The sequence below is a fragment of the Daucus carota genome, chromosome 1 (assembly GCF_001625215.2).
Source record: "Daucus carota subsp. sativus chromosome 1, DH1 v3.0, whole genome shotgun sequence".
Lineage (NCBI taxonomy): Eukaryota > Viridiplantae > Streptophyta > Magnoliopsida > Apiales > Apiaceae > Daucus > Daucus carota.
Window position 1 is genome coordinate 6,462,749 of NC_030381.2, and position 22,005 is coordinate 6,484,753.

General features: G+C 34.8%; 1 protein-coding gene and 1 pseudogene across 1 annotated transcript; one reads left to right on the plus strand and one right to left on the minus strand.

The window, feature by feature from the left end:
• Nucleotides 1-3,407: 3,407 nt before the first annotated feature.
• On the minus strand, nt 3,408-3,914 carry LOC108217040 (transcription factor TCP19). The gene has a single exon (XM_017389892.1). It carries the CDS (start codon nt 3,912-3,914, stop codon nt 3,408-3,410), a length of 507 nt encoding a protein of 168 aa, XP_017245381.1.
• A 12,241-nt stretch (nt 3,915-16,155) lies between these two features.
• LOC135149967 (small nucleolar RNA R71) lies at nt 16,156-16,270 on the plus strand (annotated as a pseudogene).
• The last annotated feature ends 5,735 nt before the right edge of the window (nt 16,271-22,005 follow it).

Sequence of the window (22,005 nt, forward strand, 5' to 3'; positions counted from 1 at the left end):
TGTATTTTTTTTGTTGGTTATTCTTTTATAATATTTCTTTTGTTCATCGGACATGTTTGTTGTTATTAATTTTTATATGATTTACTTTGTATACATGAAAAAATTATTCATGCATACTCTCTTTTGCTCCGTTGAAGCAACTTTTAAGTGAAGACGGTACAATATTAAAAAATAAAAGTTGTTACGGATAGTTATAGACCGCTATCTCACGGATTTAAGTTAGATGTTTTTGTGCACAATCAATACAAAAAAATTGGAGGAATGTGACAATGTAAGAACATAATTACTTTTAAAAAAAATACAAATAAAATTAAGATTCGTTGTGCTTTAAATTTTAATTATGTGTATAAATTTATTTCCATTTTTCACCATGAATTATAGTTCAATTTTGCAATTTTATATATTAGTATTGGTATTACATCAAGATTTTAATTATATTAAATTTATTTTATCCTACAAATATTATTTTTGAAACATTAATATACATTTTATAGAAAGCCACAAAATTATTTTTTTCTACAAATATTAATATTGAATCATCAATATAATATTTATAGGGCGCCGCAACGCGCGGCTTATCAACTAGTTAATCATATAACTTAATAATAGTGACTATTTTGTGATAATTGTTGAAATTTAATTATGTATTCGTTGATTATATTAAAACTAATTTTATAAGTCTAATCAATCCATACCTTGTTAATCAATAACAAGGCATGACAACTGAGTTATTAAACCAAAAATTATTAACCTAAGGGACTTATATATATATAATGCAAAAGAGGGGAAATAGGCTAGATTAAAATTACCTTCTGGCCTCTCGGAGGTCGGTTTGATATCCAAAAACTAGAAGCTTGCAAAAAAAAAAGGCTAAGAGAAATAGGAGACTTATAAATAAGGATTTCAATACCTATATGTCATATGTAGTGAAAGCATAAGTAAATTCGTTTAGACCATGACTATTAAATTTAGTGGAATTTGTTAAGGACAACACATCAACATTCACATCATCTTTATAATTTAAACCCAAATTTTCCCCTACAAAATAGTAAAATCTAAACAAGTAAAACACCCTAATAATTTTATCATAATAATCTCAAAAATTTTCACCATTATTGCTACCTTTATCCACAATACCATCATAACTGATGCAAATCAAATCATCACCATCCTTATTGTATCTTCTCTAATCTTGATGATGAAAAATCTATAAATTCAATACGTTTGTCATATATATATGCGCGGAAGCTATTAAAATTTAAAATAATATCACACCTACTTGAAATTTCACACATATGAAAAGAGACATCACTCTCTTATTTATCTATAAAATTCGTATGGGTCATGAAGTAATTTGAGTCACATTTTGCTACTTATGATCCACTTATTGAAAAGAGACGTTATAATATTCCGTCGTAAATTCACTTATTTAAATATTTTCTTACTTTAAAATAATCAAAAAAGTTGTAATCCCAAGGACGAAGTCCTTTTTTTTTATTAAAACTTACGACTCTACAAATATTCTGTCGTAATTTACTTATGTAAATATTTTTTCTTAACTAAAAATTAATCAAAAAAGTTCCAATCACGAGGACGACGTCGTTTTTTTATTGTAACTTACGACAACTATAATATTCTGTCGTGAATTCACTTATCTTAATTTTTTTCCATCGAACTAAAAAATAATCAAAAAAGGTTCCGGTCCTGAGGATGAAGTCGTTTTTTATTGAAACTTACGACGACTATAATATTTCGTCGTAAATTCACTTATTTAAATATTTTTCATAATTTAAAATAATCAAAAAAAATTTAGTCCTAAGGACGAGTCCTTTTTTTATTGAAACTTACGACTCTACAATATTCCGTCATAAATTCACTTATTTAAATATTTGTTCTTAATTAAAAAATAATGAAAATAGTTCCAGTCGCGAGAATGACGTCGTTTGTTTATTGTAACTTATGACGGATATAATATTCCGTCGTAAATTCTCTTATTTAAATTTTTTCCCTTAGTTAAAAAATAATCTAAAAAGTTTCAGTCCTGTGGACGAAGTCGTTTTTTTTATTGGAATGTACGATGACTATAATAGTCCGTCGTAAATTCACTTATTTAAATATTTTTCCTTAATTGATAAATAACCAAAAAGTTCGAGTTCTGAGGACGACGTCGTTTCTTTTTGAAATTCACTTATCTAAAATTATTCAAGATATATAATTATTTTTCAAAAAAATTATTTTGGACGATCTAACCTTACGAGAATGTTATTGTAACGTGATAATATTGATTAGAAAACTTTTAAAAAAATGCAGCCTTTTATTTGGTATCCCACTTTAAAGATAAGTACATCTAACACATTTAAAACGAATTAAAATAAACAGTAAATCAAATAAGATATTATTTTAATTATGAACTTTTTTGTATTTTCAATCTTAGTTAATGTAATATATGAGCCGGAGTATATGTAGATTTTATTGTGTGATTTATCAGTTATGATGTTAGCCAGGCAGATATCTCAAATTGGTTAGGCTGGATTGTTCGGGGAATCATCGAATTTATTTTTAATTTCAAAAATAATATTATTTGACATATAAAACGATCCAAAAACAAAAAAGCTCATTATATAGCTTATTTATTTGATTTTCAATCTGATCGCGTAATTAATTGGAGATTTGTCGGACTAAGTTCATTTCCAATTAGTAAAATATGTTTCAAATTTGTCAAAACAAGGTGCTTGATTTTTAATCTGATCATGTAATTAATTGGAGATTTTTCGGACTAAGTTCATTTCCAATTAGTAAAATTTGTTTCAAATTTGTCAAAAACGAGGTCCATAAATCAAATACCCCCTCATCAAAAACATCATTTCTAACAAAAAATTGTCCTATTATACAGTTGCATACTCTTTAGATATGTAATTTGAGAATATATGAAAAGATTTGTTAAAACTACATATCTACAAATCATAAAAATTACATATATATATTTGATTAAATACTTGAAATATATGTCATGAATAATATCATTTCGTACAAAAATGAAGAAGAAAACAACATATTGCGGATATAGAGACTAAAGTCAAATTAATCAGAATACAAAAATTCGATAAACAAACTGAAAAGTTCGGGATTATTATCGTCGATAATAATAAGTCAATTTTGAGATAAATGGTGAAGAGTCTGAAGACTCAAGTTACCTTGAAAAATTGAAGTGTTTTTAGCAAACTTCATTTTATGATTTTCGATTATTATTTTTATAAGTTACGATACAAATTAAATATAGAAATTCGACGCACAGAAAACTTCCTTTAAAATAAAATTATTAAAATCAAAGGATCAAGGACCCACCAAAGCTCTAAAAACATTCAAATGTCTCCTATACGAAACAAAAACATGTCATTTCATCGGACCTAAGGCTTCTGGTTCTGGTCTGACGACCCCGGCCCATACGGACCCTGCATCCTCACGCCAATGCCACGAGTGAGAGCCAGCGGCACAGGCCAGACCTGTTGTGGCTTGCCTCCATCATCAGGCACCATCCAAAACCCTTTCCCTGGTATATACACAGGAGTGGGCCCCACAGGCGCAACTCCCGAGGTCTTCGGAGCACCATCCTCGCCAACAGCCTCAGCTTTCTTTTTCTCGGGGACTTTGGGGGCCTCATAAGAGGCCCCTCCAGTAGCATTAGCAGACTGATTTGCAGTGCCACGCCCCTCTGCACGGTCTAGAAGCCACTGAAGAGTTTCATCTTCGGACTTGAAGCCCAAATCTTTTGTCAACTGGGAGATTTGAGCAGCACATGAAGCGGACATTTTGATCTTCTTGCCCCGACCCTGCATCTTGTTGTGCTTGTCACAATCTTTAACGGGAGACATGTTTGCTACACACAATTCTCTGGCAATGCGTACAACAGGCATTATATAGTAGCTGGACCAGGCGTTACGTGCATATATCAGAATCTGCTAGATATTATTTTGATACTGCATTTAGTTAGATTTTGTGGGTCCAATGGTATATTATAGGTTTCTGATGTTAACTGTCGAATAAATGTTTTAGTGGGTTTCTATTATATAGTCGATTATCTGTTTCATGAATATTTGATTTTCTAAAGAATCATCTACTTTATGTAACGGCTTCATGCCAACAGTAATGACATAAAATATATAATAAAATATACTGAACAATCTCTTAAAATCCATCATTTTATGAATTCCGAAAATATTCATCAGTATTTGTAAATTTAATGGATACTAAATAATATACATTGAATATCATCGGATTTTAAGAATAATTTGAACTCCTAATTGAATACGATCATATTTTGTAGTATAATTTCAAATCCTAATTTAATACCAAGATTATGATACATTTTTTTTAAAATCTGAGGTACTACCAAATTTCATAAATGAAAAAATCTTTTAAATCTCAATTGATGACACCGTACCCTTAACACATGACATTGATTTTTTTTTTTTTATATGGTAAAAAGAATGTAAAGTTGAAATGTTTAACTGAGACATGTTTGCTACATACAATTTTATGACAATGCGTACAATTATGGATGACAAAATAATATGATCCGACGGATATTCGATCTGAAACTCGAAATTTTGGATATACCGAATCCAAAATTTTGGATATGAATTCGTATTCAAGAATTTTTATATTTTTATCTGGATTTAAGTATTTACCGATCTGATAGTTAATCCGAGATCCGAAATCCAAAATCGTTTCCGATGTATGTGTGTGTATACAGACCAATGATCATATATAAACCACTAAATGCGAATTTTAAATACAACCCAAGAATAAGCCCCACATTAGTGAATTATTAATTATTCAAAAATTAATTATTTAAAAATTAGGTAAAAAATATTAATATATATAATTATTTTTTTTGAAAATAATATATATATATATATAATTATTAAACTATTAATTAATCACTAATGTGGGGGCCACATGTCCGCTTAGCATTAAATAATATATTAAATAAATATTGACTAAATAATTAACTAATTCACTAGTGTAGGACTCATATCTGGGCCCACTTAGCATTTAATTCATTATTTAATAATTATTTATTAAATAATTAATTTATTCACTGACATGGGTCCACATAGCACGTCAGATTATGCACGTGCCCACCTACTTTTCATATATTAATAATTTAGAAATCGACTTTTATTTATATATTTAATATTTAATTTTTTTGAATCCGTTGTAAGTGGATATATATTATTTTTTATTGCAAAATGTAAACTGTGTTAATGTCTTTATGTATTATTTATTTAAATTATTATGCCCTTTCTAGAGAGTGTCATATGTGATGATATTTTTATCGTTTATGTAGTTTTTTTGTCATTAATTAAAGATTGTATAATTTTTAAATAACTTTGTTTCGTTGTGATTCCTTATTTCCCTTCTATTCTCTCTCTGGATCTTTATTTTTTCATTTCCGTGGACTTTATATATTTTAATTGGGTTTTCTTTTCGTTCATTAAAGAAAAGTAACCAAATTTCCATTGCCATGTGCATCACCTTTGATTAATCGTAGACTTATTTGAATAAGACTTCTATTTTTCTTTTTTTGATTCGCGAATTTAACTTTTACTTCAAGTTAAATTTTTTATCTAAATTTTTGTGAGACATCTATAATGCCCTCTAGTTATATGAAAGATCTTATTATCATGAAAGAAATTCTTGCTTTCAGTATTGTATTCCGATACAATTAATTGACGTGATAGTATCAAGTATATTAAAAATATATGATGTAGTAAAATGTATCAAGTATATCTTATCTAATTGTGTTTTATTAGTAAGAAGGTGAAATGATATTCTATCAATTATTTTTTTATTAATTAAGGGGTCATTTTCTTTTTCTTTTAAGGAATTAAGGGGTCATTTGGTTAACCTTAAATTAAAATAAATGTTTTTTGCGATTAAAGTATTTGATAAATAAGTAGAACTCGTGAAATAAAAGACAATATTCTCAATTTTTATAAGTATTTCTTGAGTTTTACATAGAAAATACGAATAAATACTTATAACTCGCTAGAAACGGGGTTTTTAAGCCCCACCAAACAACCCCTACCACTGAAGCAAACCTTAGAAATTCGACACACACGACACTTTATAAAATAAAATTGAGGACCCCCAAAACTCTAAAAACTCTCCATTCCTCCCGGGACATTCAAATGTCATTCCATCCGAGCTAACGCTTCTGGTTCTGGCCTGACTGTTGCAGTGATTTTATGTTAAGTTCGTTCTCAGGGAAGGACTGAATACAATATCAAATCAAGTATATTATTCCTTTCTATTTAGAAGTTTGGAGAATAAATTGTGGTTTTTACTATCAACTAAATTAAACTAATAAAGCAATTAAAACTGTGAATTAACGATGATAAAAAGCAATCCAAGAATCAGGTTTCTTTGCTGGCTACAATGAATGTCAATCAATTGTGATATGCAAGTCTCTACTCTGCTAAAAACAATCCTTCTATGGATTATAATGTTCTCTCCCAAGATACAAAATAATACCTATAATTTAATCTTGAAGTCACTCCCATGATCAATCAAAACCAACTTATAAGCTATCACGAACCAAGGATTTTCTGTTTCACAACTCGCCTAATAATCTCTCGATTAATTAATCAAGTTATGTCTGTCATATCATGTACAAGAAATATAAATCCTCTCCCGATTCATTATAAATCCTACAGATACAATTACAGGTTCGCGACTCCTATAACTGTGTTACGCGCTCAATGACAGATTAGCATACATAGAGAAATCACAATATTAGATCACACAAACATATTAAGCCAACAAATACTCCCCAATCCTCGAATTAGAGGATTAGTTACTCATAACAATTAAATAAAACACGAATATATATATTACTGAAATCATGTCAAAAGAGTACAAGAGTGAAGAAAATACAACTTGACGAAATCTCTCGAACTTGGACTGAATCCCTTCAATCTTTGCTCAAGTTATCTCCCAAAGCTTTCTCTACCTCTCTCTCTCAATACACACAATACTCAATATGTTTCTAATAATACAAAACCCTAATAATAATGGTGTTTCTAATGGTTTTCTTGAAAAACAAATTCAATTTCCTAAAACAATTCGGATTCTGAAAAGAAATTCGCAGGCTGACTTTCAGGCCTGATTCTGGGCTGCTCTAGTTGGATTTTGACTGCTGGACCACTTGGGACTTGTAGAAAATGCCGATATCTTCGCGTGGGCTGTTGAATCGCCCAATTCTGACGTCCAGAGCTCAAGTTATGGCCCAAACAAGATTTGCTGCGCAAGTAGCCCATAAAGTCTGAATTTCCATCAAATAAAAGCCCAAATAAGCTAGTTTCATCCAACGTAGGAATATTTATTTTCCTGCCATTAAACACTTAAAAATCAATTAGTAATTACCCGATTATTTACAAAATACTAGAATTATGGGAATAAAATCATATAAAAGCATATATAAATATATGCTCTATCAAATATCCCCACACTTAGTGTTTTGCACGTCCTCGGGCAAATAAAATAAACTTAAGCTAACACCTAATAGATATATACCACTTCCGTAGGTGATCACGGTTGCATTTGGCATATGCAACAAGCCCTTTAAACCCCTAGGCAGCCCTAGTGGACGAGTAAGGTCTCGTGAGGGCCTATAGTGAATGTACCCACAAAATCCATTTCTTTTCTGCCAAGTCTTAAGAATGCAACTAATATGAATGCAAACTAAATGAATATGCATAGATCTCAATCATGAAATTATCAACCTTGTCAACGTATAATCCTCAGAATTTGCAACAATCAAAGAATTCATCTAGCTCACAAATTAGTCATGCAACTCTTCCACTGCAAGTACGGAGTGCATCGTGTGTGCTCAACATGCTCTCTAATGAAACAAAATAGAGACCAACAAACTTCAACAGAATCTTAGCCATGAGTCGTTAATCAGAATAATGCTTAAACACTTCGTTACATTAGAGTCAACTACAGTTTAGGGTCACCAAGGAACTTCCATGCCTCTCCTATATATGCTTCTTCTTTTTTTTTTTCTTTTTTTTTTTCAATATCTATTATTTGGTGTGTACATGCTCGGTCTAAGGTCAGGACGCTTCTCGGTGTAAATGAGTTACGACCACCATAAGACTTCACCAACCAAATTGTTCACATGCGGTTTAGGTGGCTTATTTGACCGTGCAATGGTTGAGATCCCTAAAGATTTATACACTAATACCCATTTAGCGAGCGTTGGGTCAATAATCCCAAACCATGAAAGGCTTTAGGTTACTAGGCACAAAGTCCCCTCAGACTTAATTACTCGAGTATTAATGAGCCCAACCTAATCAATTCTACCACCATTTTTTTTTTTTTTTGTGAACTTTATTGCTAATACATGTATTTTTTTTTTCTGTTTTTTTTTAGAAAGGCATGTATATCCCAAAGCTCCCCCTCACTTAAGAATTATAGACTCCAAGCTCAGAAGGGAATAGTCAAAATTCTACGCCCGGCCCATAGTTAAGACTCAAGAAATAAGCTAGTCTAAATCTCGCCTCTAGAACAGTTATAGTGTAATTACAAGTTCCCGCACAAGCAATTTCTAAGCATGCAAGACATCACATATGATCAAGACTACTAACCAAGAAATTATGCAAATAAGCTCATCATAGGAAATTGACTTGCTCGACAAACTTTCATGAAATTATGAAAATGCAAACTATAAAAAAAATTAATAAAAATAAAAATCTACTAAAAAAAATGCATGCCAAATTAAATAACTATATGCTCTAATTTAAATGCAACTATCATGACTATCCTAAAATTAAGACAAGGCAATATGCAATTTTTTATTTTTTTTATATATAATATTATTATTCGTGAGAACAATTATTATTCATGAGAACACATCCCCACACTTGAATGGGTCAATGTCCTCAATGACACAAGAACTACACTAAAAAGCTAAGAAAGAAAACTCCCCTCAAAATCAAGGTGTATGATGTGGAAGGTGCCTCTGCATATAGGAAAACATGTCTCCCATTTGTTTCTCCATCCTCGCCATTTGTCTCTGCAATCCTGCAACCTGGTCCTTAAGAGTATTTTTCGGATTCAGCTCTAGATCATGATCCTTCATTGGTATTGAAGCATGCTTACGCTTGTGATCCACTTTATGCAGCCCTAAAAGTTTATGTCGACGCAATAAGTGCATACCAATCAAGTAATCGACATTGATAGTAGTGGGCCAGCCTTCTACCACTGGTAAATTGGTGGTATTGCGATTAAATACACCCAACCTCTCAGCAATTCTTGTTACAAAACCTCCTAGGACAATTGCACCTTTAGCTTGCTTGGCTTGATACAAGAATCTGCTAATTAACAAGTTTGTCCAATCCACTAGTTGGCCATCATGAACGTGATATAACAGAGCCAACTCACCCGTTTGAATCTTGTGATTATTTTCAGCACGACCATATATGGTGTAGGACATGAGTCGAGAGAAGTAGCGATAAGAATCACTTACAATTTCTGAAGAGAAAGCACAATGAGTTTCATAACTAGCACTCTTCGGCAAGCGAGTGAGTACTTGCCAGAATGGAGTAGCATATCCTTCGGGCAACGGTTGTGACTCAATCAATTGCCAACCAAACATATCAGCCAGAGCTGATTTAGTGATTTCATGCTGCACATTAGCTATCCGGAATGACAGTGTATCATCATTAATAACAGTGAAGGAACTCAAAAATTCATATGTAAGTTTCGCATAAGAAGGATCATCCATACTCATGAGGTCACTCCAACCAATAACTTTCAATGATTGTACAAGGTCATCTTGTATTCCCAACACTTTTAAAGATGATAGATCAATATATTTGTTTGATAAAACCCGACGCTTAGACAACACTGCATAAATATTCTGTTGTGCCGCACCACTAAATTTGACAGTGGGGTATCTCTGAGTTTTAGAAGCAGCGGCATGTAATGTGTGTTGTTCCGCAGGACCAGTATTCTGCATCTTTGTACCAGCAGCAGCAAGTTGAGTTGTGGAGAGATTTTCAAGCCCGCGTTTTTGTTTCTTGGCAGGAGGTTGTCGCTGTTTGCTTGAAGATTTAGGAGCCATGAAAGAGTTGTGTTGATGATATTGTTACCGATTGTTATCTAAAGTGCAAAAGACAAAGTCAATAAATACGGCAGTTTGCACGCGACAGAAGATCGAGGATCACGCAGGCTATCACTTATATAATTTGACGATGTGTTATGAACCCATGGTGGTTGTATATATATTGAAAGCACCCTGCAGCATCTAACTAAAACCAACTGGGATTAGAATTTCAAGAAAACAGAGCAGAACTAGGTTAGTGTACACGTAGAATACATATATTATAATACAGTAAATAAAATACAAAAGCTAATGTTACTCTTTTTGTTTTTTTTTTATTATTGGTGAAACTAATTAAATAAAGTAATAACTATATAAAAAAAACAAAAACAAAAAAAAAACTAATATATGTATATATATAATATATAGAATATAAAATATGTAGATAAATGATACATACAATTTTTTTATTTTTTATTTTTTAAAAAAATTAATCAAAATAAAATTAGCTAAGTAAATAAAATAAGAAACAATAAATAAAATACAATATATATAAAATATAATTGTACAAATATGAATAATAATAATAATAATAATAATAATAATAATAATAATAATAATAATAATAATAAACGCTATACTAATAACAAGAATAAATCAAATACAAATATATTACAATATAGTATTTTACAGAATATATAATATAAATATAAAGATTATATATATATATATAATAAATTAATAATAACAACACTAAAAAAAACAAAAACAAAAAAAAAAACATAAAAAAAACAAAAACTAAGTACTCCGCTCCTTTTCCCAGTGATTTTATAAAATGGATGTTGTGAACTAAGTGGTGCAATGGGCCGAATAATTTTGGCCCAAAAGGATAAAACAGAAGCATAGGATGCCAAAATTGTGGCGTTTGTACAGTAGCTCAAGATGGCCATTCACCAAAATTTGGATGCCCATCCTAACGCACTGGAACTGGCACTCCTGTGTGACAAAAAAAATTTATTAACTTAACCAAAATTCGCGCTCCTTTTGTTTTTAGGCACAAACTTGTCCACACAGCTTGCGTAAAAGTGAAATGGCCAGCAATATCTTCTGTCTCATATTTAAAAAAAAATCTGAAACACTTCACACAAATTTATCAAGGCACCTTGTGGGAGTAAAAATAATAATAATAATAATAATAACAATAATAATGCTATATATACATCCCTAAAAAAATTACAAAATTATATTATATAATATAATATAAGAACTTACCGAGACATTGGGTTGCCTCCCAACAAGCGCTGTCGTTAACGTCATTTAGCCGGACGCCTGTTCTGGATCAAGTTCTACGATCAATGAGAAGATAATGATCTCCTCCTTGTGACTCTTCCCCGATCAAATATGGCTTGAGCCTCTGACCATTCACCTTAAAAATTTCAGACCCCTCTCGAGTAATTGCCACAGTACCATATGGATACACTTTAACAATTTCAAACGGTCCAGACCATCGTGACTTGAGTTTTCCAGGAAAAAGTTTAAGTCTCGAATTAAACAAAAGAACCTTTTGTCCAACTTCGAAATCTTTCTTCTGAATATGCTTGTCATGCCACAATTTTGTCTTTTCTTTATAGCTTGCAGCACTTTCATAGGATTGGAGTCTCAACTCATCAAGTTCACTGAGTTGCATCAACCTGTTTAGTCCCGCATCTTTCAACTCCATGTTTAAGAATCGTGTTGCCCAATATGCCTTATGTTCTAATTCAACAGGTAAATGACAAGATTTTCCAAAAACCAACCTATAGGGAGACATTCCAATAGGTGTCTTGAAAGCTGTACGGTAAGCCCATAAAGCATCATCTAGCTTCCTTGACCAATCTTTTCTAGAGCTTGTCACTGTCTTCTCAAGAATTTGTTTCAGCTCTCGATTTGAAATCTCTACTTGCCCACTCGTTTGAGGGTGATAAGGTGTCGCAACTTTTTGAGTCACACCATACTTTTTCAAAAGGTCTTCAATCAGTTTATTGCAAAAGTGAGACCCTCCATCATTGATAATAGCACGAGGAACTCCAAATCTTGTGAAGACATGCTTTTGTAAGAACTTTTTCACCACTCTAGCATCATTGGTAGGACTAGCAATTGCCTCCACCCATTTTGAGACGTAATCAACTCCTACCAAGATATACTTGTTTCCATAAGACGATGGAAAGGGACCCATGAAATCTATCCCCCATACATCAAATATCTCTACCTCAAGAATAGATTGTAAAGGCATTTCATTCCGTCTTGATATATTTCCTGTCCTTTGACATCTATCACAAGTGGAAACAAAATTTCTCGCGTCTTGGTACATTGAAGGCCAATAGAATCCTGATTGCCAGATTTTTGCCACTGTTTTCATGCTACTATTGTGCCCACCACACTCCAAAGCATGACAATGCTTAAGGATATTAGGAATCTCATCGTGGGGAACACATCTTCTCATAATCCCATCAGCACATTCTTTATAGAGCAGAGGTTCTTCCCAGAAGTAATGTTTCACATCAAAAAGAAATTTCTTCTTTTGTTGATAATTCAATTCTGATGGCACCACACCTCCTACAATGTAATTGACAAAATCTGCATACCATGGTGTAGACATAGAGACAACCAAAAGTGTTTCCTCCGGAAATAGTTCATTAATGGGCATATTATCATCTACCATTCCCTCGCCTTGGTCCAATCTTGAAAGATGATCAGCTACTAGATTTTCAGACCCTTTCTTGTCTCGAATTTCCAGATCAAATTCTTGAAGTAAGAGTATCCAACGGATCAGACGAGGCTTGGCATCCTTCTTTGACATCAAGTAACGAATCGCAGCATGATCCGTATAAACAATCACTTTAGATCCCACAAGATACGATCTAAACTTGTCAAAGGCAAAAACCACAGCAAGGAGCTCTTTTTCAGTGGTAGCATAATTGACCTGTGCATTATCAAGTGTCTTGCTTGCATAGTAAATCACGTGCATACGCTTGTCCTTCTTTTGTCCCAAAACAGCACCCACTGCATAGTCACTAGCATCGCACATGAGCTCAAATGGTAAGCTCCAATCAGGGGTTGACATTATCGGTGCAGAAGTAAGCTCCTTCTTCAACCTGTTAAAAGCCACAAGACAACTCTCATCAAAATCAAATATGCTATCCTTTTCAAGTAAATTACAGAGAGGACGAGAAATTTTAGAAAAATCCTTGATAAAACGACGGTAAAAACCGGCATGTCCAAGAAAACTTCTAATCCCCTTCACAGAAAAAGGTGGGGGTAACTTCTCAATCACTTCGATTTTGGCCCTGTCCACCTCAATGCCCTTACTAGAAATCTTGTGCCCAAGCACAATGCCTTCTTTTACCATGAAGTGGCACTTCTCCCAATTAAGAACAAGGTTAGTTTCTGCACATCTCTGCAACACTTGAGAAAGATTAGTCAAACAAGTATCAAAGGAAGAACCATATACAGTGAAGTCATCCATGAAGACTTCCATGGTTTTTCCTATAAAATCAGAGAAAATAGCCGTCATAAGTCGTTGAAATGTAGACGGGCCATTACACAAACCAAAGGGTAGCCTACGATAAGCAAATGTGCCATACGGACAAGTAAAGGTTGTCTTTTCTTGATCCTCAGGAGCAATAGGAATCTGAAAATATCCTGAGAAACCATCTAGAAAATTATAATACTCATTACCCGCAAGTCTTTCTAACATTTGATCAATAAATGGGAGGGGAAAATGATCCTTGCGAGTAGCATTATTTAATTTCCTATAATCAATACAGACTCTCCAACCTGTTACAGTTCTAGTGGGAATTAATTCATTCTTTTCATTTTTCACAACAGTCATCCCACCCTTCTTAGGCACAACATGAATAGGACTCACCCATTTACTATGTGGAACAGAGTATATAATACCCGCATCTAACAACTTAGTTATCTCCTTTTTTACCACATCTTGCAAGTTAGGATTTAATCTTCTTTGTCCTTCAATCACTGGTTTATGATTATCTTCTAAGTCAATCCTATGCATGCAAAGAGCGGGGCTAATTCCCTTGATGTCCTGAATTGTCCAACCTATTGATGATTTAAATTGTTTTAGCACATTTAACAATTTTTCGAGTTCATCATCATCAAGTAAAGAAGATACGACCACAGGATATGTCTCATTATCACCAAGAAAAGCATATTTTAGATTAGAAGGAAGAGGTTTGAGTTCTACCTGAGGTGCCTCTGAAATAGAAAATGCCATCTCAATCATTGGCATACCTGGTTTTTGCACCTCTAATGCAAGTTTGTCCTCACCTTCTTTGTCAGTTGGAGCTTGTTCTTCTTCCTCCAAGTCTACCTCACCATTCTTCACAATCTCATCAACTATGTCAACATTGAAACATGTAGCGTCAATTGAAGGCATCTTCAGTGCTTTGTTGAGATCGAACTCAACCTTTTCATCACCAACATTCAATGTGAGTTTCCCAGCTTTGACATCGATTGTGGTTCCAGCAGTAGCCAAAAAGGGCCTTCCCAAGATTATGGGCATCTCCACATCTTCATCCATATCCAACACCACAAAATCACAAGGAATAAAGAATTTATCTACCTTGACAAGTACATCCTCTATGACTCCCAAGGGATGCTTGATTGTACGATCTGCCAACTGAAGTGAGATTCTTGTCTTCTTGAGCTCTCCAAGACCAAGCCTCTTGCAAATGGAGTATGGCATCAAACTTACACTAGCCCCCAAATCACATAAGGCTTTAATATTCTCCATCTTTCCAATAGTGCATGGTAATGAGAAACTTCCGGGATCTTTTAACTTTTGCGGAATTGATTTTTGAATTACTGCACTACACTCCGCATTGAGAGTAATGGTTTCCACATCTTCAAGTTTCCGCTTCCTAGACAACATCTCCTTCAAAAATTTGGCATATAATGGCATTTGTGCCAAGGCATCAGCAAAAGGAATATTTATATGCAATTGCCGAAAGGTTTGCAAGAATTTTTCATATTGTTTCTCCAACTTCTTGTTATGCAGCCTTTGTGGGAAAGGGATTGGAGGAACATATGGTTTCACTGGTACCTTTGGTGCAATTTCATCTTCTTTCTGCTCATCATTTTCTTTTTCTGAAATTTCAACCTCAGATTCAACTAGCTCGTCTTTCTTTGAAGGGGCCTTTTCATTACGCTTAACAGCCTCGACTTCGGGCAATTCTCTTCCATTCCTCAAAGAGATAGCCTTGCATTGCTCATTACCCTTCAAATCTGGTTGACTAGGTAGAGATCCTTGCTCACGAACACCAACCTTATTAGCAATTTGCCCAATTTGAACTTCCAACATCTTTTGTGATGAAGCCATCTGATCAAGCCTTGACTCTACTTTTTCAAATTTGGTCTCCATATTGGCAAAAGCTCCAGTCGTCCCTTGTATCATCTTACTGAGTGCAATTTCCCAATCAGCAGGTTCTTTCTTGTCCTTTGGTGGAAGTTGAAACTGTTGTTGATTTGGATACTGCTGACGTGGTTGGAAACCGGGAGGTTGCTGCTTCTGAGCTGCATATGATGGATTAACAGCATGATTGTTGTTGTAGGAAAGATTGTTGTTGGGCCTCTGATTTGGATTGTAATAAGAATTATTCTGAACAGGCCATGATTGTCTTCCTTGGATGAAAGCTGCTTCCTCTGGAAATTGTTGTGCATGTGAGTATTGATCAGTACCAGGATCATTATACCCTTCCATTGGAATAGAAATAGCATTGACATTTGCCCTTTGTCCACGAACTTCTTGAGTAAGAGCATCCAATTTCAGAGTGAGCAAGTTCATCATCTCAGTGTCTTGTGCTGATTTCACTGAGCTTGTACCACTAGGTGCCCAAGCATAGTTATTTGAGGCCAATTCCTCGAGAAGTGCCTTAGCTTGAGTAACAGGTGCTTTCTTAAAATTTCCCCCAGCTGCAACATCCAAACTCAGCCGAATATCAGAATTTAGAGCTCCATAGAAAGTGCTCAGAACCATCCACTCCTCGTAACCATGATGTGGACACTTTCTCAACAATGCCTTATATCTCTCCCATGCCTGATACAAACCTTCACCTGGTTGTGCTTTGAAAGTAAGAATAATTGCTCTCATTTGCTGAGTCTTGTCAGAAGGATAATATTTGGATAAGAACTCAGTAGAAAGATTATCCCAAGTAGCTAGAGTAGTATCTGAAAGCTGTTGAAACCATTCCAAAGCTTTTCCTTTTATAGAATAAGGGAACATATGAAGACGAATTTGATCAGCAGTAACCCCATTGATTCTGAAAGAACCACACATTTGCACGAAGCGCTCTAGATGTCGGTGTGGATCCTCTCTCTCAATGTCTCCTTCAAAAGCTGAATTGCTCACCATCTGAATAAGACTGGGATTGATGTTATATTGAGTTGCACCAATCGCAGGAGTCTTGTACATGCAATTAGCAGGATTAGGAGTCTCATGATCCTGAATGGATGACTCATTAGGAACAATAACATGGAGATTTTCGTTTGCATTATTGTTATCAGTCATCTTGGCCTCCTCTTTCTTTTTCCTTGCTTCTTGCCTTCTAACTCGAAAAGTGCGCTCGATTTCTGGATCTGGTTCGAAATTTCCAACACTTTTCGATCTACGCATATATCAGGTGTACCTGAAACGAAACACCAATGAGATAGATCTTGGAAACAAATTTAATAAAATCTAAACAATAAGAAATAATTAACCTAAACTTAATATTGTTGCCTTCCCCGGCAGCGGCGCCAATTTGTTGCAGTGATTTTATGTTAAGTTCGTTCTCAGGGAAGGACTGAATACAATATCAAATCAAGTATATTATTCCTTTCTATTTAGAAGTTTGGAGAATAAATTGTGGTTTTTACTATCAACTAAATTAAACTAATAAAGCAATTAAAACTGTGAATTAACGATGATAAAAAGCAATCCAAGAATCAGGTTTCTTTGCTGGCTACAATGAATGTCAATCAATTGTGATATGCAAGTCTCTACTCTGCTAAAAACAATCCTTCTATGGATTATAATGTTCTCTCCCAAGATACAAAATAATACCTATAATTTAATCTTGAAGTCACTCCCATGATCAATCAAAACCAACTTATAAGCTATCACGAACCAAGGATTTTCTGTTTCACAACTCGCCTAATAATCTCTCGATTAATTAATCAAGTTATGTCTGTCATATCATGTACAAGAAATATAAATCCTCTCCCGATTCATTATAAATCCTACAGATACAATTACAGGTTCGCGACTCCTATAACTGTGTTACGCGCTCAATGACAGATTAGCATACATAGAGAAATCACAATATTAGATCACACAAACATATTAAGCCAACAAATACTCCCCAATCCTCGAATTAGAGGATTAGTTACTCATAACAATTAAATAAAACACGAATATATATATTACTGAAATCATGTCAAAAGAGTACAAGAGTGAAGAAAATACAACTTGACGAAATCTCTCGAACTTGGACTGAATCCCTTCAATCTTTGCTCAAGTTATCTCCCAAAGCTTTCTCTACCTCTCTCTCTCAATACACACAATACTCAATATGTTTCTAATAATACAAAACCCTAATAATAATGGTGTTTCTAATGGTTTTCTTGAAAAACAAATTCAATTTCCTAAAACAATTCGGATTCTGAAAAGAAATTCGCAGGCTGACTTTCAGGCCTGATTCTGGGCTGCTCTAGTTGGATTTTGACTGCTGGACCACTTGGGACTTGTAGAAAATGCCGATATCTTCGCGTGGGCTGTTGAATCGCCCAATTCTGACGTCCAGAGCTCAAGTTATGGCCCAAACAAGATTTGCTGCGCAAGTAGCCCATAAAGTCTGAATTTCCATCAAATAAAAGCCCAAATAAGCTAGTTTCATCCAACGTAGGAATATTTATTTTCCTGCCATTAAACACTTAAAAATCAATTAGTAATTACCCGATTATTTACAAAATACTAGAATTATGGGAATAAAATCATATAAAAGCATATATAAATATATGCTCTATCACTGACCACCCCGGGGCATACGGACCCGGCATCCTCATGCCAATGCCACGAGTGAGAGCCAGCGGCACAGGCCACACCTGTTGCGGCTCGCCTCCATCTTCAGGCACCATAAAAAATCCTTTCCCTGGTACAAACACGGGATTGGGATTCCAAGGCGCAAATCCCGCGGTCTTCGGGACACCATCCTGGCCAACAGCCTCAGCTTTCTTTTTCTCAGGGACTTCCAGGGCCTCAGAAGAGGCACCAGCAGCATTAGCAGACAGATCTGCAGTGCCAGGCCCCTGAACCATGGACTCCTCCGCACGTTCTAGAAGCCACTCAACAGTTTCACCTGTGGACTTGAAGCCCAAATCTTTTGTCAATTGGGGGATCTGAGCAGCACATGCAGCGGGCATTTTGATCTTCCTGCCCCGACCCTCCACCTTGGTTTGCTTGTCCTTCATGGGTTTTGGACCAGAACTGGTTTGTTCGGATCCGCTGTTGGCTTGGGAATCACTGTCATAATCTTTAACTGTAGACATGATTGCTTAATACAATTCTCTGGCAATGCGTACAACAGCCTTTATATAGTACTCTGGACGAGGTGTTATTAATTACGTGCATATATCAAAATCTGGTAGATATTATTTCGATACTGTATTTTGTTAAATCTGGGGGTCCCATGGTATATTATACGTTTCCGGTGTTGATTGTCGAATAGATATAATCTTTTAATGGATATTATTATCCGGTCAATTACCATTTTCTATATTCGATTATCTAAAAAAATTATCTATTGTTATGTAAATTGTAAGGGGTCATGCTAGCTTGTAATTACGTATTCAGTTGAGATTTTAATGATTATTATAGTTTATATATTTTAATGTATTATATCTGATTTTGATTTTATGCGGATTCAAGATAAAATCTCGCGGAGTTGATGTAGAGTATTTAGGATTTAAGCACAATACTTCAAAATCTCATCAATTTTGGTATAATTTCAAATATCATAAAATAGACTGAACAATCGTACAAAATTCATCATTTTATGAAGGTCAGAATAATCCATCAACATTTGAATATCATCATATTTTAATATTTTGTAAATAATCTCAATTGAATAACATGCGATGCTTACTATGGATTAACTTGTTCAGAATTTACGCAAGCTGTAAAAAGCATGCATCCAGACAAGGCCAGTGGTCCGGATGGATTAAATCCAGCCTTCTTTCAGCATTTTTGGGGTCTACTTGGTGAAGAAGTTTTTAAATGCTGCTACCAGTGGTTGGATGAGGGTATTTTTCCAGCTGAAGTGAACGACACTACCCTGGTCCTTATACCTAAGAAAGACAATGTTGATGATCCCAAAGATCTTCGGCCAATAGCCTTGTGTAACGTGCTTTACAAAATTTTATCTAAGGTTTTGGCGAATCGACTACAAAAGATTCTTCCAAACATCATCTCTGAGGAGTAGTCTGCGTTTGTGTCGGGGCGTAATATCACAGATAATATTCTTGTGGCTTTCGAAATCCTTCACTACATGAAACGGAAGCACAGTGGGCAATAGGGGGAGGTTGCTTTAAAGTTAGATATCAGTAAAGCCTACGATCGAGTGAGTTGGAACTACTTAAGAAGTAGAATGAATGGTATGGGTTTCTCGGAGAAATGGATCAAATGGGTCATGCTTTGTGTTTCAACAATGTCCTACTCCATAGCATTTCAAGGCTCATATATCGGTCCCATAATCCCAACTCGTGGACTCCGTCAGGGTGACCCTTTGTCACCTTATTTGTTCCTGTTATGTGTAGAAGGGTTATCTAATTCTCTAAAGGAAGCAGCTGAGAGTGGTCGTTTGAAGGGTTGCCAAATTAGCAATTCTGCTCCCTCAGCTGAGAGTCGCTGGGTCAAGAGATTCAAAAGCAATGAATGCTTTTTGGTGGCAGACTAGCTCGACAAACAGCAAAGGCATACGTCTTCCGGCAGAAGAGCGCGGCTCGAGACTACTCTTTCAATTCAATCAAAATGAAAGGCAAGCAGGAATTTCACCCACAGGCTAGCTTGGAATTGAATGTGTACTTCAAAAAACAGCGGGGGTCTGGGATTTCGTGATATTCATGGTTTTAATTTAGCACTCTTAGGGAAGCAGTGCTGGAGCTTGATTACAAGACCTGATGCTCTAGTAACGAGAATATTAAAAGCCAGGTATTTCCCTTCGTGTCATTTTCTTCAAGCAAGCAGAACCGGGGGGGGGGCGAGTTATACATGGTCCGGGATTTGGGAGGCGAAAGAGGAAATGAAGAGGGGGTTGGGGTGGGTTCTGGGGGATGGGAAATCCATTAACATTGGTTTGGACAAATGGATGAGGTGTAAGGAGAATTTCTGTGTCAATGACTTAGCCACAAGTAGTCAAGCCAAACGCTCGAAAGTGTGTGATTTTTTCAAAGAGAACAGTAAGGAATGGGATGTGGACAAAGTTAATCTCCACTTTAGTTCTGAAGATGCTGCAGCTATTGTTCGTACCCGTATTCTACAAGGGTGTACTAGAGACAGGATTGCCTGGATCCATTCTAACAATGGACAGTACACAGTGAAATCAGCGTATTATCAATGGTGTAAAAATCAGACTAGGGTTGACGATTGTATGCTATAGGGGGGTGGAAGAAGATATGGTCTTTGCCTGTTCCTCAAAAGGTTCGAGTATTTATTTGGAGACTCTGCAGGAATAATCTTCCTCTTCGCTACATTCTAAGAGGGAAAGGAGTGCCGGTCACCATAAGCTGCCCTATGAGTGAGGGAGAGGTGGAACACTTGAGGCATCTCTTTTTTGAATGCAGGTATGCTCAGGAGTGCTTGAATCTGAAAGGCTTAAATTACGATTTGAGTAATGTGGAATATGTTTCAAACTGGCTGCTTTCTGCTCTGGCTAATAACTCATCTGATGAAATGGTTAAACTGTCGACGGCTCTCTGGGGTATATGGTTTGCTAGGAATAAATGTATTTTTGAGAACAAAGTTATGCCGCCAGCAGTGAATATTTCTTGGAGTCAGAAACAGGTGGATGATTATTTAGCTCAAAATGAGATGACCTTTGCAAAAACATCACATAACTGACTAAATTTTTCATGCTTTAATATATCATTTTTCACTAATATTTTTATAATTGATATTCCATCAATAAGCGAAGTTTATTTTGATTAATTTACTAAGAAGTAACTAAGTGCTTGACAATTATAGAATAGCTATTAATGTAGTTAAATAATATCGGACAATTAGTTGATACAAATTTATACCATAAATTTAATATTTAATTTTAATAGAAACAAAAAAAATATATTTATACGACAATTCAATATAAGAATAAATTTTTTCAAATAATAATTTTTAATTTTAATAATTTTTAATGATGGAGGGGAAGGTGATGATTGAAAGTGACTCACTCCTGAGTGTCACAGCAATTAAGCAAGGTCAGTGTAATCTTCTGGAGATTGGTGATCTTCTGCAGCAGTGTGATGATTTGCTAAGTGGTGATGGTCGTTTCTCTATTAATCATGTTAAAAAGCAGCCAAACAAGGTCAGTGTAATCTTCTGGAGATTGGTGATCTTCTGCAGCAGTGTGATGATTTGCTAAGTGGTGATGGTCGTTTCTCTATTAATCATGTTAAAAAGCAGCCAAACAAGGTAGCTCATAGTTTAGCTAGATACCTTTGTGGGCTCAATGGTTTTATCTTTTTTTCGTCTCCTCCATCTATATTGTTGGAGACTCTATTGTTGGAGGATTTGATCTATTAATGAAATCTCGTTTTGTTTCAAAAAAAAAAACATCAGTTTATTAATCATAAGTTAAAATCATGAT